Source organism: Aquarana catesbeiana, linkage group LG10, assembly GCF_042186555.1.
Source record: "Aquarana catesbeiana isolate 2022-GZ linkage group LG10, ASM4218655v1, whole genome shotgun sequence".
In the NCBI taxonomy this organism is placed as follows: Eukaryota; Metazoa; Chordata; class Amphibia; order Anura; family Ranidae; genus Aquarana; species Aquarana catesbeiana.
The window spans coordinates 211155929-211169681 of record NC_133333.1 but is presented as its reverse complement, the minus strand read 5'-3'; the positions used below and the strand labels follow the sequence as shown (position 1 = coordinate 211169681).

Sequence of the window (13753 nt, the reverse complement as noted above, 5' to 3'; positions counted from 1 at the left end):
GGGCGATGGTCCTAAGCTGGCAGAACAATAATGGAAACATCCTAGAGCTATGATGGGTGGGACAAGCATTCCTGACTCATATACTTCAAGGATTAACCCCTGCATTGCTCAAGGACTGTTGGTGGGATGGAGGTCTGGGTTAAAAATACATGGCAACTCCAAAAATCCTTTTGGAATTACAAAAGGGCTCCAGAATGTTTCGTTTGGAATACCTCTTTACTTCAATTGGTGGGATTCTGATCATAGAACTCCTGCCCATCAGCAGGAGGTTGGGACTGAACAGTACCACAAGTATTGTGGAAGATCGGCGCTCTGCAGAATAATACGAGAACGGTCACATAATAATTCTAAGATCATACAAGTGTGCTTTCTGAAGGTAGTGAAGGCAATAGCTACTGTTTTAAGGGACCCTGTCATCTCATAAACCTTCTGTGCGATTTGGCTCTGTTGGAAGCAGCTATACCCCCTTATCTTACACATAATACCTTATCCTGGTCCCCGAGCTTCTGACACAGAACCTTGATTATTAAAGTTAAAGTTGAAGATTAATATGCATATATTTTGTGTTCCCCTTTTCATCCTTCATCAACATGTTAATGATATTTTTAAATAAAACGTTTATTATATATTCTTATTTCAGATGCAGCAACGTCATCAGTTGGTTTCTACGCTTTTCTATGCAATGCAGGCAGATCATGGTCGGTAGCAGGGGCCAGGAAGGAGCTGTACACAAGCAATGGGAGGAATTTATTTTAGGCAAATATAAAAATGCTTTGATGGGTGGAAATCAGCTTGAAGGAGTGGGCATTCCTAGGTAACGCTCACATGTGATACTGAACCTCAATAATTGAATGAGCTGAAATCCAACGAATGAAAGGGGCGGACCAGGGACAGCCAGGCTGGGGAAAATTAGCTAGATGATGCTGGATGTCCTCCAGCCAGGAAATCATGCAGGCTCTACTGCCTTGCTGCTGCTTCCAATGCAAATTGTGAGAAGTGTACAGTGTGTAGTGAAATCAGAGTAGGAAGTAGGGACAGGAAAGGTGTTATATCAGTCTGTTTTTTCTTGTGCTGGCCATGTCCCACAGGGGAGATTTTCATGACCACCTTGTCCTGGTAAAGCCAGAGGAAATTAGGGTACATCTCCACAAAGTGAGGGGGATTCCCATGTTGCACAGCGGTCATTGGATTGGGTGTTCCCATGGGACGATTATCACTTATCTCTTACATTTTGGATTTCCCATCACTTTTTATTTTGGTGAAAATATTTATTAGAACAAATAGAGAGTGAATCACCCCAGCAGAGACACAACAATTATAATTTAACTGAGGGTCTAAGGCCGGCCATACATGGAGAGAATTTCTTTCCTGCAACCACAGAAAAAAAAAAAAAAAAAAAAAAAACAAACACTCGATTCCCCCATCAACATAGACATTGTTGATGCGGGAATCCCTCCTGGCGGGCCACTGCCTTCTCCTTCTCCCAGTGGGAACCGCAGAGGAAGCGGTTCCCACTGGGAGAAGACCGTGATTATTGCTAGAGGCTATAGCAGCCGCTAGCAACAATCGCAGGTAAAACTCGGCATGCTGGTTGTACCCAAGTTGATTGGTTAATCAGCTTGGTACATTCAGCCTGCCCATACACTGTTCGAATGTCTGAGATTGGAGCAGTGTATGGCCTGCCTTATTCTTCCATAAGCTATAATAAAATAAATAAAACATAGCTTTTACATTCACTTTTAGCAATACAAACAAGGCAATAAAGATAATACAAATATATTTACTGAATGTTCTATATCCTCACATCTCAACTTCTTGAGTTTGTATTCTGCATTATATTACATAATGTACAAACGACATAACACACTGGCACTTTACAATTTACATAACAGCTGCTTCCACCAAGCGTCTAATCGCAGTATGACAACGTTCTAATAAATATGTCAGAGTTTAAACTCATCATCAGCAGAATATATAGGTTACTGTTGGTGACATTCCTCTCTCACCTGCTTTCCCATCCTGCAAGGCTTCCTCTGACCTTGGAGGGAGTCCTCTGTTCCCTCAAGGAAGAGGATTACATCACATAGGAGGGAGACAGGAACAGGGACAGGGGTCTGGGTTCACTTCCCCTAGGGCTCCCATTACAGGGCATTAAATAAAACAAATACCTGGGTTTCTTGGCTGGGGGGATTCCGTCCTCTAGCAGCGACAATCTCTCAGATTTCAAACCTGGCGCAGAAGCCATCTAATTGCGGGGCCTACAAAATAAAAAAATAAATAAATAGATTTAAAAAAAAAAAAAAAACACAGGAAACAACGTAAATAAAACTGAAAACTCGCAATCAACTCTGTCCAACATATTAAGCCTCTACAAAGGGGGTGGGAAAACTGTTTTACAGATGCTGAGGAACTAAAAGTGCCAGCAAGCCTTGTCAGCTGTAACAGTTAGACAGTCGCACAGTACCTGGGCTCTCATCCAATTTGCCCCATGGTGCCTTTGCCTGCTGGTGGGTCTTCCAGTATCTGTGCCCTTTCTTATGTGTCCCATAGTGCCTGCGCCCGCTCTGTTGGTTCTCCCAGTATCTATGCCCTTTCTAATGTATCACATAGTGCCTGTGCCTTCTTCTAAGTGTCCCACAGTGCCTGTGCCCCGTCTGCTGTGTCCCAGTGCTTGTGCCCTTCTCCATGATGTCCCAAAGAGCCTGTGGCTCCCTCGATGTGCCCTCTCTGAAAGGTCCCATGGGACCTGCGCCCTCTGGAGATCTCATAGTTCCTGCACCCTCTCTGAGGGATCTTATAGTGCCTGTGCCCTCTCTGATGTGCCAGTCACTCTACAGACCTCCTGCCAAACTGTAAGTCTGTCTGGTTCCCTCTAGTATCCAGGAGGGAAGATCTGATGCCGCTTGATAAGAACAGAACGGATGTCAGGAATCGCCGCTATCTTATTGCGTCAAATCCCAGCTCTCCGCAGAGTAATAAATCCCAAACAACCAAAAACCTCTCTCTGGGATTAAACCTGAACATTAATGAATCTGGGCTGGACGAGACTGCAATTTCAAGAGAGAGCGCAGGGAGACTGACCAGAATGGGCCAGACGTCGCCATGGCAGCACAGACGGGAGTCGGGGAGGCGACAACTCTGAGCTAGGAGGAAAAAGTGCACATAAGTGGCATTCTTGTGTCAGCAAGACAGCCAGTCGCTGCCAGTGTTTACCTTGCTGTGACCGGTGGCTTCCTCTTCCTCGCTGAGCGTCCTCACTGCATGTGGTCTCTGCTGGAATACAAAGCTGCACGATAAACTCTGCTTTATCTCCAGACTGCATATTTCTAGATTATGCTTTTACAGAGCGCTGCTAAAAAGGTCACAAAGTACAGACTCTATTTATTCAACCTAATTAACTAGCTGGCTAAGGTAGAGCCCTTCTCACTCGTCCCTGTCCCCATCACCATCTAAAGCTGGCCACAAACATTACAACCCAATTGTACAATCTCTATACAATCTTTTAGTTCCACCAGAAACAATGCATTGCAAAGACTTTCGATTCATGTCTAATCAAGCAGGCCCATGTAGCCATCAGCAGATTTAGGGCTTGTTTACACTAGTGTTATCTCTCTGAAGAGTGATATGTGGTCACTCTGAAGAGCGATCTGTAACAGCCGGCAAGAAGCAGTTATTCCACCTATTTACCTTCAAAAAGTCCACACCATCGTGCCACAACCACGTTGCACATGGCCGTGTCCCCATTAACTTCAATGGGTCATGTTCAGCGGGTGATACCAGGGACATGCGACGAGATCAGTGGCTGGTGAGGCATTGGCTAGTATCAGAGCCAAATACACACAAGTTACATACACTGTGATCCTTAGAGCGAGAGCAATAATTCTAGCACTAGACCTCCTCTAACTCTAAACATGTAACCTGTAAAGAATCTTAAAGCGTCGCCTATGGACATTTTTAAGTATCGAAGTTTGGTGCCATTCCACGAGTGTGCTCAATTTTAAAGCGTGACATGTTAGGTATCTATTTATTCGGTGCAACATCATCTTTCACATCATACCATACCTTCGCCGAGCTACGACCCTCGATTTCCAGTTAGGCATGGCCTTGCACTCCATAGTTGATGGCATTACTAAAGGAGATTTGTACAATCAGAACGTATAGTGCAGTGTTTCTCAACTCCAGTCCTCAAGGCGCCCCAACAGGTCATATTTTCAGGATTTCCCTCAGATGAAGTGGCTGTGGTAATTACAAAGGCAGTGAAACTGATCAAATCACCTGTGCAAAATAATGGTAAGCCTGAAAACATGACCTGTTGGGGCGCCCTTAGGACTGGAGATGAGAAAACACTGGTATAGTGTATGGTGAGCTCTACAGACTTTTCCAGTTTTCAATACTTCAACCTACATGTGAGTACAGGGGTTGGTGGGATCAATTTCATGGAGGAGGAGAACGGGTGCAGGGTGTGCGCGAATGAGGTGAGCTGGTGAGTTACTTCGTGCCGTTTCTAATAGGGGTCATGCCGTGACTGGCAGCTCCCACCAGCATGCGCAGGAGTGACGTCACGCGACTCCGGCCAGTCACAGAGCTGGAGTTCATGGCCCATGGAAGAGGGGTGAAGATGGACGCTCGCTACTAGTGGGAACAACGGAGACATTGCAGGCTTCAGTTTCAGGTAAGTGAGGCATAATGGGCTACTATGTGATGCATAGTAGCCCATTATGCTTTACCTTTGCATGGAAATAAAGAGGAAGTAAAACCCACCAGGAATAACTGGGCAAGTGATCTAATTTCATAGTAAACCAGAGCGTGCATCCGGTTTCATTCTGTAGCGTGGGTGTGCACTGGGCTTGTGGTGGCAGATAAGACTAAACTGTATTTAATACTGTAATTATGATTGCACTTCAAGCACCCTCTGTCACCGGCACACAGCAGGAGCTGGATTCTGAATAAACCTAACTAGCTACAAAACTGACATTCCATGTAAACCTGAATTGGATAACATTTAGTTTGCTCAGTGTAACCTAAACCATTGCTATTTTTTTTAATGAAATTATTTGGTCCTGCATCGCATCTCAGTTCTGCTGACCTCCTGTAGTCTCTTTGCAGCCACTTCCTGTCTACATGTACTCCAGCGATGGGCTCAGGGCAGATTTTCTGGGCCGTTCTTGTGCATTGAGATAGTCACTTGTCTCCATCAGAAGCCCATGTGACAATGCAGATGTGTAATTGGGAGACAGGGACAAAATGTTGTCACCCTATAACAGTAGGTGCCTGAAAAAGGAACGTCAAGCAGGATCACCAGGAGCTATTCTAATAAAGGACACAGATCCAAGATGATTGAAAATTATATTTGAACAAAAAAGGGAATAGGCTAAAGGAGAGGTACCTCATCCATTTAATACTACTAAAAAATAAATAAATAAAAAAAAGGAAATGCAGGTTTAGAACTTTATTGGCCCTTGGCCATTCCTTCTCTTGGTACCAGTAAAGTCCTAAACATGTAGTTCTTTTCTTTAGAAAATTATGTTTGACATGTTAACTCCTTCCTGCCCACCTCAGCATCCCTTTAAAATGTTTGGAACACCGGGGGAGAGGGATTGCAGAGCGGACACAGACCACAGAACTGACATCCGCTCGCTCAATGGGGATCAGTGGAGAGATCCCCTGCTGAGCAGGTGGATGTGCATTACAGAGTCTGTCCTGTGTGAAAGGGGCCTTAAAAAGGTAAGTAAACCCTGTGTGTTTGTCTGTGTCCTCAATCAGCTACTGCACCTGCAGTAATGAGGAAAATTGCATCCCTTTAGATGTTATTTCCTATTGGGAGTATCTCACCAAAATGATATTTTTGTTGCAGGGGATGCCTGAAATCTGACTTCTATCCAAGACAGCTTTCACACTGGGGCGGGGGGGGGCGTTAGTGGTAAAGTGCCGCTAACGCGCCCCTGGTAAATCTGTGCTTTTCGGGCGATAGCAGGGCGCTTTTAACCCCCGCTAGCAGCCGAATAAAGGGTTAAAAGCGCGTGCAAAGCGCCTCTGCCGAAGCGCTTTGGCAGCGGTGACCATTGATTTCATTATTGTATACACTGCCCCAAAGATGCTGCATGCAGGACTTTTTCCAACGTCTTGCAAGCACAGCACTCCAGTGTGAAAGGACTCGGACTCTCACACTGGGGATGCAGGGGAGGCGTTTTCAGGAGCTTTACAGGCGCCATTTTTAGCTCAAAAGCGCCTGAAAAACGCCCCAGTGTGAAAGGGGTCTTAGTGAAGACTTCTGGAGAAAATCTGTGAGCCAATCACACAAGCAGGAAATTATGTCTCTGGGGGGCATTCTGTGTATAGAACACCTCCAGGTAGTCATATTGCATTATACAGAAAATGACAGCACTGCAGATTGAAAAGGAAAGATAACCTTTTAACCTTTAGTTAAATAACATTCAATTACAATAGGACTTGTGCCGCAATTGTATACGCTTTATTATTATTTTTTTTATTTGCCTTTTTTTGACCCCCACGAAAGCGGAGTAACCCGTTAAGTTCACCTTAAAAGAAAAATAAATAAATAAAATTTCACATATATTTGCAGGTTAAAAAAAAAAAAAAAAGGGAAGCACGTTCAATTTATTTATTTATTACAAATCAGCAGATCGTGGGTGCAATGTCAGGCTCCTGCAGTGTCTTCCTCTAGCTTTTTGCCCATATCCCTGTACAGGCTTACTGTTACAAAGCTAGAGGAAGAATGAAGGACTATAAGCATGCTGGGCAGCGCGCTCGCAGGCCATTCAAAATATAAGTACGTCTGCCGAGGTGGAAGACGGTACTACTATTCGTTTTTCCATTCACAGGTCTCCATGACCGAGTAACGTGGCTGTGTGGGCGGAGCCCTACAAAGCTGCACTGCTTTCAAAAAGTGACAGTGAGGATGCCCACCTGCTGTCACAGAGAGGGGAGCTCTGGTGCATAGGAGCATGTTACACTCTAAATATGGGTGTAACATATGGCATGCTCTTAATCCCTCATTCACACCGAACATGCCTTTGAAATCATGCAAGTTCATCTGAACTCGCGCGATTTCAAAGCCGCATTTCAGTCAGACTTCAGGGGCGACTTGAATTACATCTGTGCGGGTTCATGCACAAATGTCTACCGAAAATCACCCTCGAAGTCCCCAAAAGTAGTGCAGGAACTACTTTTTGAAAATCAGCGCAGCACCGATTGGGAAGCTCCTATTGCTGACAATAAGCTCAGATCTGACCTGTCAAAGCACGCCAATGTGAATGGGGGCTAAAGGTGAACATATCCTTTAAGCAGCAGCTGTCACTTATCTAGCATAAACTATAGGAAAAAAGAAATCGGATTGGCTCTGAAGGCCAAAAAGACATTTTCTTACCACCAATTTGGCAAACAATGGATTGAAGTGTAAGTCCACTTAAAAGTGATATTTCAGCTACAGGTGGAATGTGATGGGCTCAGACAACAGATGGCCATTTAAATATTTTAGAGAAGCCAGATGAGGAGCTCCTGCCATTGTTCCACAAGAACTTGCAGGGTTTGTGGGGTTCCAATTTGATTCTCCACAATATAAAACACAATTTCCAAAGGGAGAGTGGGATGCCCCTCCTAATGGCAGACCCCCCTTTCCCTGTATGATCTCTGCTGTCTTTCTGATTACACTCACCCGATGTGTATAAACCCTTCCTAAGACATCAATGGATGTGCTGGGCTAGGAGTGACCCAGGTCAAGGATGGAGGGTCTTGTACCTGCTGGAGTGGTCATACTGGATACTGGCTGCAGCAGTTGGCAGGTCCAAGATCTCTATCCACAAATCAATAGTTGAGGGATAAAAGAAGATGTTAGGGGGCTTTAACCAAGGAAGGGCCAAAAAGAGTAGGCATATGAGGAGACCACCTTGGGTGCTTCAACAGGAATGGGGTGCAACCTTTGCTGTTAAAGTAGTTCATGTAAGGCTGGGGGTGATAACTTTGGTCTTTTCTCCTTGGACGCAAAAAGGTCCTTGCCCTGCCACGAAGTTTAATGCCCTGTACACACGGTCGGATTTTCCGACGGAAAAAGTGCGATCGGATTGTGTTGTCGGAAATTCCGATCGTGTGTGGGCTCCATCTGACTTTTTCCATCAGAATTTCCGACACACAAAGTTTGAGAGCAGGCTATAAAATTTTCCGACAACAAAATCCGTTTGCGTAAATTCCGACCGTGTGTGGCCAATTCCGACGCACAAAGTGCCACGCATGCTCAGAATAAATTAAGAGACGAAGGCTATTGGCTACTGCCCCGTTTATAGTCCTGACGTACGTATTTTACTCCACCGCGTTCAGAACGATCAGATTTTCTGACAAGTTTGAGCCAACAACCGTCGGAAAATAAATCCATGGATTTTGTTGTCGGAATGGCCGATCAATGTCCGATCGTGTGTACAGGGCATAACTCTCCATTATCAACCAAACACTGACATAATAGTTTTGGAATGACCCTTTAAAACCATAAAATGAAAATAAAAATGCAGCCAGAGGCTGTTCTTACCTGCAGTCCTCAAGTAGCCTAGCAGGTCAGGTTTTCTGCACAGGTAGTTTAATCAGCAACCTCACATCAGTAATTACCATGGCTGGGGGGAGGGGGAGAGCTCTCCAAAACAAACTGCCGATACTTGGATAAGGCCTCGTGCACACGGAGTGGTGAGCCCCTGTGCATGAGATTCCAATGTTTTTGTGCAAGCAAAAGGGACCGGACGCACCATCCAGCCCACCTGCCAACAGCGTGTAAGACTTCATGGGCTCATTTACACTTGTGTTGTTCTCTAAATCAGTGGTCATCAACTCCTGTCCTCAGGGCCCACTAACAGGCCAGGTTTTATGTATTACCTTGGGGAGATACAGACTAGAATACTGCAATCACTGAGCAGCAAATGATATCACCTGTGATGCATTTCAGTTATCTTGCAAACCTGGCCTGTTAGTGGGTCCTGAGGACAGAGTTGATGACCACTGCTCTAAATAGTAAACAATTTTTAGATTGTAAGCTCTAACGAGCAGGGCCCTCTGATTCCTCTTGTATCAAATTGTAATGTAACTGTAATGTCTGCCCTCATGTTGTAAAGCGCTGCGCAAACTGTTGGCACTATATAAAACCTGTATAATAATAATAATGGTCCATGTTGGATCACTCTTTAGAAGGCATTCAACAGGCGGTGAGGAGGAGTTATGTTGCCTCCACACCTCTTATTTAACCCTTAAAAAAACCCACACCACCACCATGACTTGTATTGAGGAACACTGTCTGACCTAGTGACTAACACATGAGATTTCTTGCTCCTTTGTACTACACTTATCTATACAAAGATCCCTGAGAAAACTAAAACCTGTCACAATAATGCATACCAAGGAGTAGTCTCAGACCAGCATACTGATAGTGATTGCAATGCCCGAGCAGTATAGGCTGCCAAGACATATGCCAGGTGACAGGGCACAATAGTGAGAAGATCTGCAATACATGCAGTATAATAAAGAAATTTGGGTTGATTTACTAAAAACGGGAGAGTGCAATATCTGGTGCAGCTCTGCACGGAAACCAATCAGCTTCCGCTAACACATTGAAGTTAGAAGCCAATTGGCTATCATGCACAGCTGCACCAGATTTTGCACTCTCCAGCTTTAGTAAATCAACCCCATTGTATGAGCGGAGGTAAAAGTTTAATAGCTAGGAGGATGCAAAGGTAGAATAAATAGGAGGGATTTAATTTAAAAAGTATAGGAGGGGGTAGAATACATAAAAGGTGGGTAAATGTGTTATGTATGTAGGAAAATAAAGGCATAACTCTGAAAAGCCCTCACACAACCAGTAGCCATGGCCCTTCTCACTTGTATGGGTCGCATTGAGCAGCAGTAATGCACACTGAACATGAGAGGGAAGATAGTTCTTGCCATGGCTGTAATGCAAAGCATACACTGCAACGTGTAGAGCCACATCAATCTGCTTTGTAACATTAATTGGGGGGGGGGCAGCAAAACTGAAGCTCAATTGCCTATTTTAACTGCCCCGACTGCAGGTGTAAACTAGGCCTAAAGGTAGAACATATAGGAGGAGGTACAGGTAAAACAACATATAAATGAGAGGGGTAAAAGTGCAATGTAGAAGTGGAAGTAAAGACGTGACACATACAAGGAGGTAAAGTTATTCTAACATAATAGTGAGTGAAGGAATAATACATAAGAGAAAGTAAAAAGCATTGTACATACAGAAGCAGAGAGAATGCTCAAGTAGCCGGTCTGGGTGTCTCGTGGTCTGTGTTCGCTCGGGTTATATGTACAGGGAGAAGGGCCGCCCCCTCCTGCTCAGGTCCATCCAGGAAAAGTGATGTCACTGCTGACTGTAGAATTCAGCTCCACGTGTTGTAGCAGCTGTGAGGAGTTCGGATAGGAATGCATTGTACAGCTCCAGGCAGAGTTGTCACTTGTGAGCCATCGACTAATGAAGAATTATTTTTTATGTCACAATAGGAGAAGCAGCCAAAGCATCTTCAATAGCGAACAATATGATGATCACAGTAATTACCACTTGACCTCCAGGAGGTTTTGCCCCATTTATGACCAGACCATTTTTTGCTATTCAGCACTGCGCTATTTTAACGGGTAATTACCCGGTCGTGCAACATGTGCGCACCCCGAACCCGGAAGACAGGCGACGACGTTTAGGTATGCTGTCTGTGGCCTGCAGTAAATCTACTGTGGGTGTCAAGTAGTAAAAATAAAAACATAATCATTAAAATTTCATATAACCAAATATTCAATAATTTTAAATCTGCAAATACCTGGTTGTTCCTGCCATGGAGGTCCGTATTTGGGATCCTCCCGCTATGTAGTTTCGCTCCTGTGCAGACTACAAATAGCAGTTTCAACACACATTGTGAAGATATGGTCTATTGTAGTCACCACCAGGAAACCCACCCTGAGAAATGCCAGATAGGAACTGTGGGATTACCTAAGTGGCTGCAAAGAGTCTGCAGGAGATCGACAGCACCGAGATACAAAACAAAGAAACAACAAAAAAAAAGTGATTTTAGAAATGTAAAAAGGTCATAAAGCCCAATTTCAGCCAAGAACTTTTTTGGGGTTTTTTAAAGCTTAGCCCACCTTTGTGACCACGTTTCATGTAAGACTTATATTTATCAACAATAACCACCAAACTCAACCTGTTTGTGTAAGTGAAAGGTTTTACTTGCACATTTCCCACTGACAGGTCTGACACCTTCACCATTTCTACAGTGACAGGCCCTGCCCCCATTTCCAATAATGATGGGCCCCGCCCCATTTCTGGAGTGACAGGCCCTGCCCCCATTTCCAATAGTGATGGGCCCCGCCCCATTTCTGGAGTGACAGGCTCCACCCCCATTTCCACACAGAGAGAGGGAGAGCAAGAGCACGTGCAATGACATTGCAAATAGTAAAATGCCCCGCCCACCCACATTTCCAATAGTGACAGGGCCCCAATACCAGTGACAATGGAAATGGGCCACGCCCACTCATAGTGACAGGCCTTGCCAACATTACCAATAGTGACAGGCCCCGCCCCATTTCCACAGTGACAGTTTTGGTTTTGCCCCCATTCCCAATAGTGGCAGGCCCCGCTCCCATCTCCAGTGTAAGGTTTGGTCCTGCCTCCATTTGCAGTGTGAGAGGCCCGCCCCCACACCCACATTTCCACTTTTTCATGTTCCTTGTGTGTAGTCAGCAATCAAACCTTGAAAATATGTAATGCATGGTAATAAGTATACATAATTAACCACTTGGCATCCGGGAGGTTTTACCCCCTTCATGACCAGGGAATTTCTTGCTATTCAGCACGGCAATACTTTAACTGGTAATTGCTCAGTCATGCAACTCTGCACCCAAAATTAAACGATCATTTTTTTCACACAAAGAGACTCTTTTGTGGTATTTGATCACCACTACATTTTTTAAAATTATATAAACTGATAAAAAAACATTTTGAAAAAACAAAAAAAAAACAAAAAAAATTCTACTTTGTTATAAAATATATCCAATAAAACAATCAAAAAAAAAAAAATCTAAATTTCTTCATAAATTTAGGCCAAAATGTATTCTGCTACATGACTTTGGGTGAAAAAAAAAAAATCCCAATAAGTGTATATTGATTGGCTTGTGCAAAAGTTATAGCTTCTACAAACTATGATATACAGTATATCATAAAAGGGAGTACACCCCTAATTTTTGTAAATATTTATCTTTTCATGTAACACCAAAGAAATTACACTTTGCTGCAATGTAAAGTAGTGAGTGTACAGCTTGTATAACAGTGTAAATTTGCTGTCCCCTCAATATAACTCAACACACAGCCAATAATCTCTAAACCGATAACAAAAGTGAGTGCACCCCCAAGTGAAAATATCCAAACTGGGCCCAAAGTGTCAATATTTTGTGTGGCCACCATTATTTTCCAGCACTGCCTTAACCCTCTTGAGCATGGAGTTCACCAGAGCATCACAGGTTGCCACTGGAGTCCTCTTCTACTCCTCCATGATGACATCACCGAGCTGGTGGATGTTAGAGACCTTGCACTTCTCCACATTCCGTTTGAGGATGCCTCACAGATGCTCAATAGGGTTTAGGTCTGGAGTCATGCTTGGCCAGTCCATCACCTTTACCCTCAGCTTCTTTAGCAAGGCAGTGGTCGACTTGGAGGTATGTTTGGGGTCATTATGTTGGAATACTGCCCTGTGGCCCAGTCTCTGAAGGGAGGGGATCATGCTCTGCTTTAGTATGTCACAGTACATGTTGGCATTCATGGTTCCCTCAATGAACTGTAGCTCCCCAGTGCCGCAGCACTCATGCAGCCCCAGACCATGACACTCCCACCACCATGCTTGACCGTAGGCAAGACACACTTGTCTTTGTACTCCTCACCTGGTTGCCGTCACACACGTTTGACACCATCTGAACCAAATACGTTTTTGTTGGTCTCATCAGATCACAGGGCATGGTTCCAGTAATCCATGTCCTTAGTCTGCTTGTCTTCAGCAAACTATTTACGGGCTTTCTTGTGCATCAGCTTTAGAAAAAGCTTCCTTCTGGGTCGCCAGCCATACAGACCAATTTGGTGCAGTGTACGGTTTGAGCACTGACAGCCTGACCACCCCACCCCCCCACCCCTTCAACCTCTGCAGAAATGCTGGCAGCACTCATACATCTATTTCCCAAAGACAACCTCTGTATATGACGCTGAGCACATGCACTCAACGACTTTGGTCAACCATGGCGAGGCCTGTTCTGAGTGGAACCTGTCCCATTTACATTTTTCTTTAACAAAAGCTTTAAAAATCTAGGGGAGAGAAAAAAAAAAAAAAAAAAAGGGGGGGGGGGGGGTTTACACCGTATGGTCTTGGCCACCATGCTGCAGCTCAGTTTCAGGGTCTTGGCAATCTTCCTACAGCCTAGGCCATCTTTATGTAGAGCAACAATTCTTTTTTTCAGATCCTCAGAGAGTTCTTTGCCATGAGGTGCCATGTTGAACTTCCAGTAACCAGTAAGAGAGTGAGAGCGATAACACCAAATTTAACACACCTGCTCCCCATTCACACCGGAGACCTTGTAACACTAACAAGTCACATGATACAGGGGAGAGAAAATGGCTAATTGGGCCCAATTTGGACATTTTCACTTTAGGGGTGTATTCACTTTTTTTTGCCAGCGGTTTAGACATTAATGGCTATATGTTGGGTTA

At 44.4% G+C, this 13753-nt stretch overlaps 1 protein-coding gene across 9 annotated transcripts in view; it reads right to left on the bottom strand.

Annotated features, from left to right (window-relative positions):
• FAM118B (family with sequence similarity 118 member B) overlaps nucleotides 1–13753 on the bottom strand; it is an 82818-nt gene that overhangs the window by 31351 nt on the left and 37714 nt on the right. For 4 of the 9 annotated variants that reach the window (XM_073603253.1, XM_073603261.1, XM_073603260.1 and 1 more), the window contains 2 exons: nucleotides 3214–3273; nucleotides 2169–2258 (listed from right to left, as the gene is read on the bottom strand). In XM_073603253.1, the coding sequence (XP_073459354.1) occupies nucleotides 2169–2245 (77 nt within the window). In that variant the 5' untranslated portion in view covers nucleotides 2246–2258; nucleotides 3214–3273. Of the gene's footprint in view, nucleotides 1–2168; nucleotides 2259–2839; nucleotides 3055–3213; nucleotides 3274–10251; nucleotides 10434–13753 lie in introns of those variants that run through there. The other 5 variants (XM_073603255.1, XM_073603257.1, XM_073603254.1 and 2 more) reach the window with 5 other exon arrangements.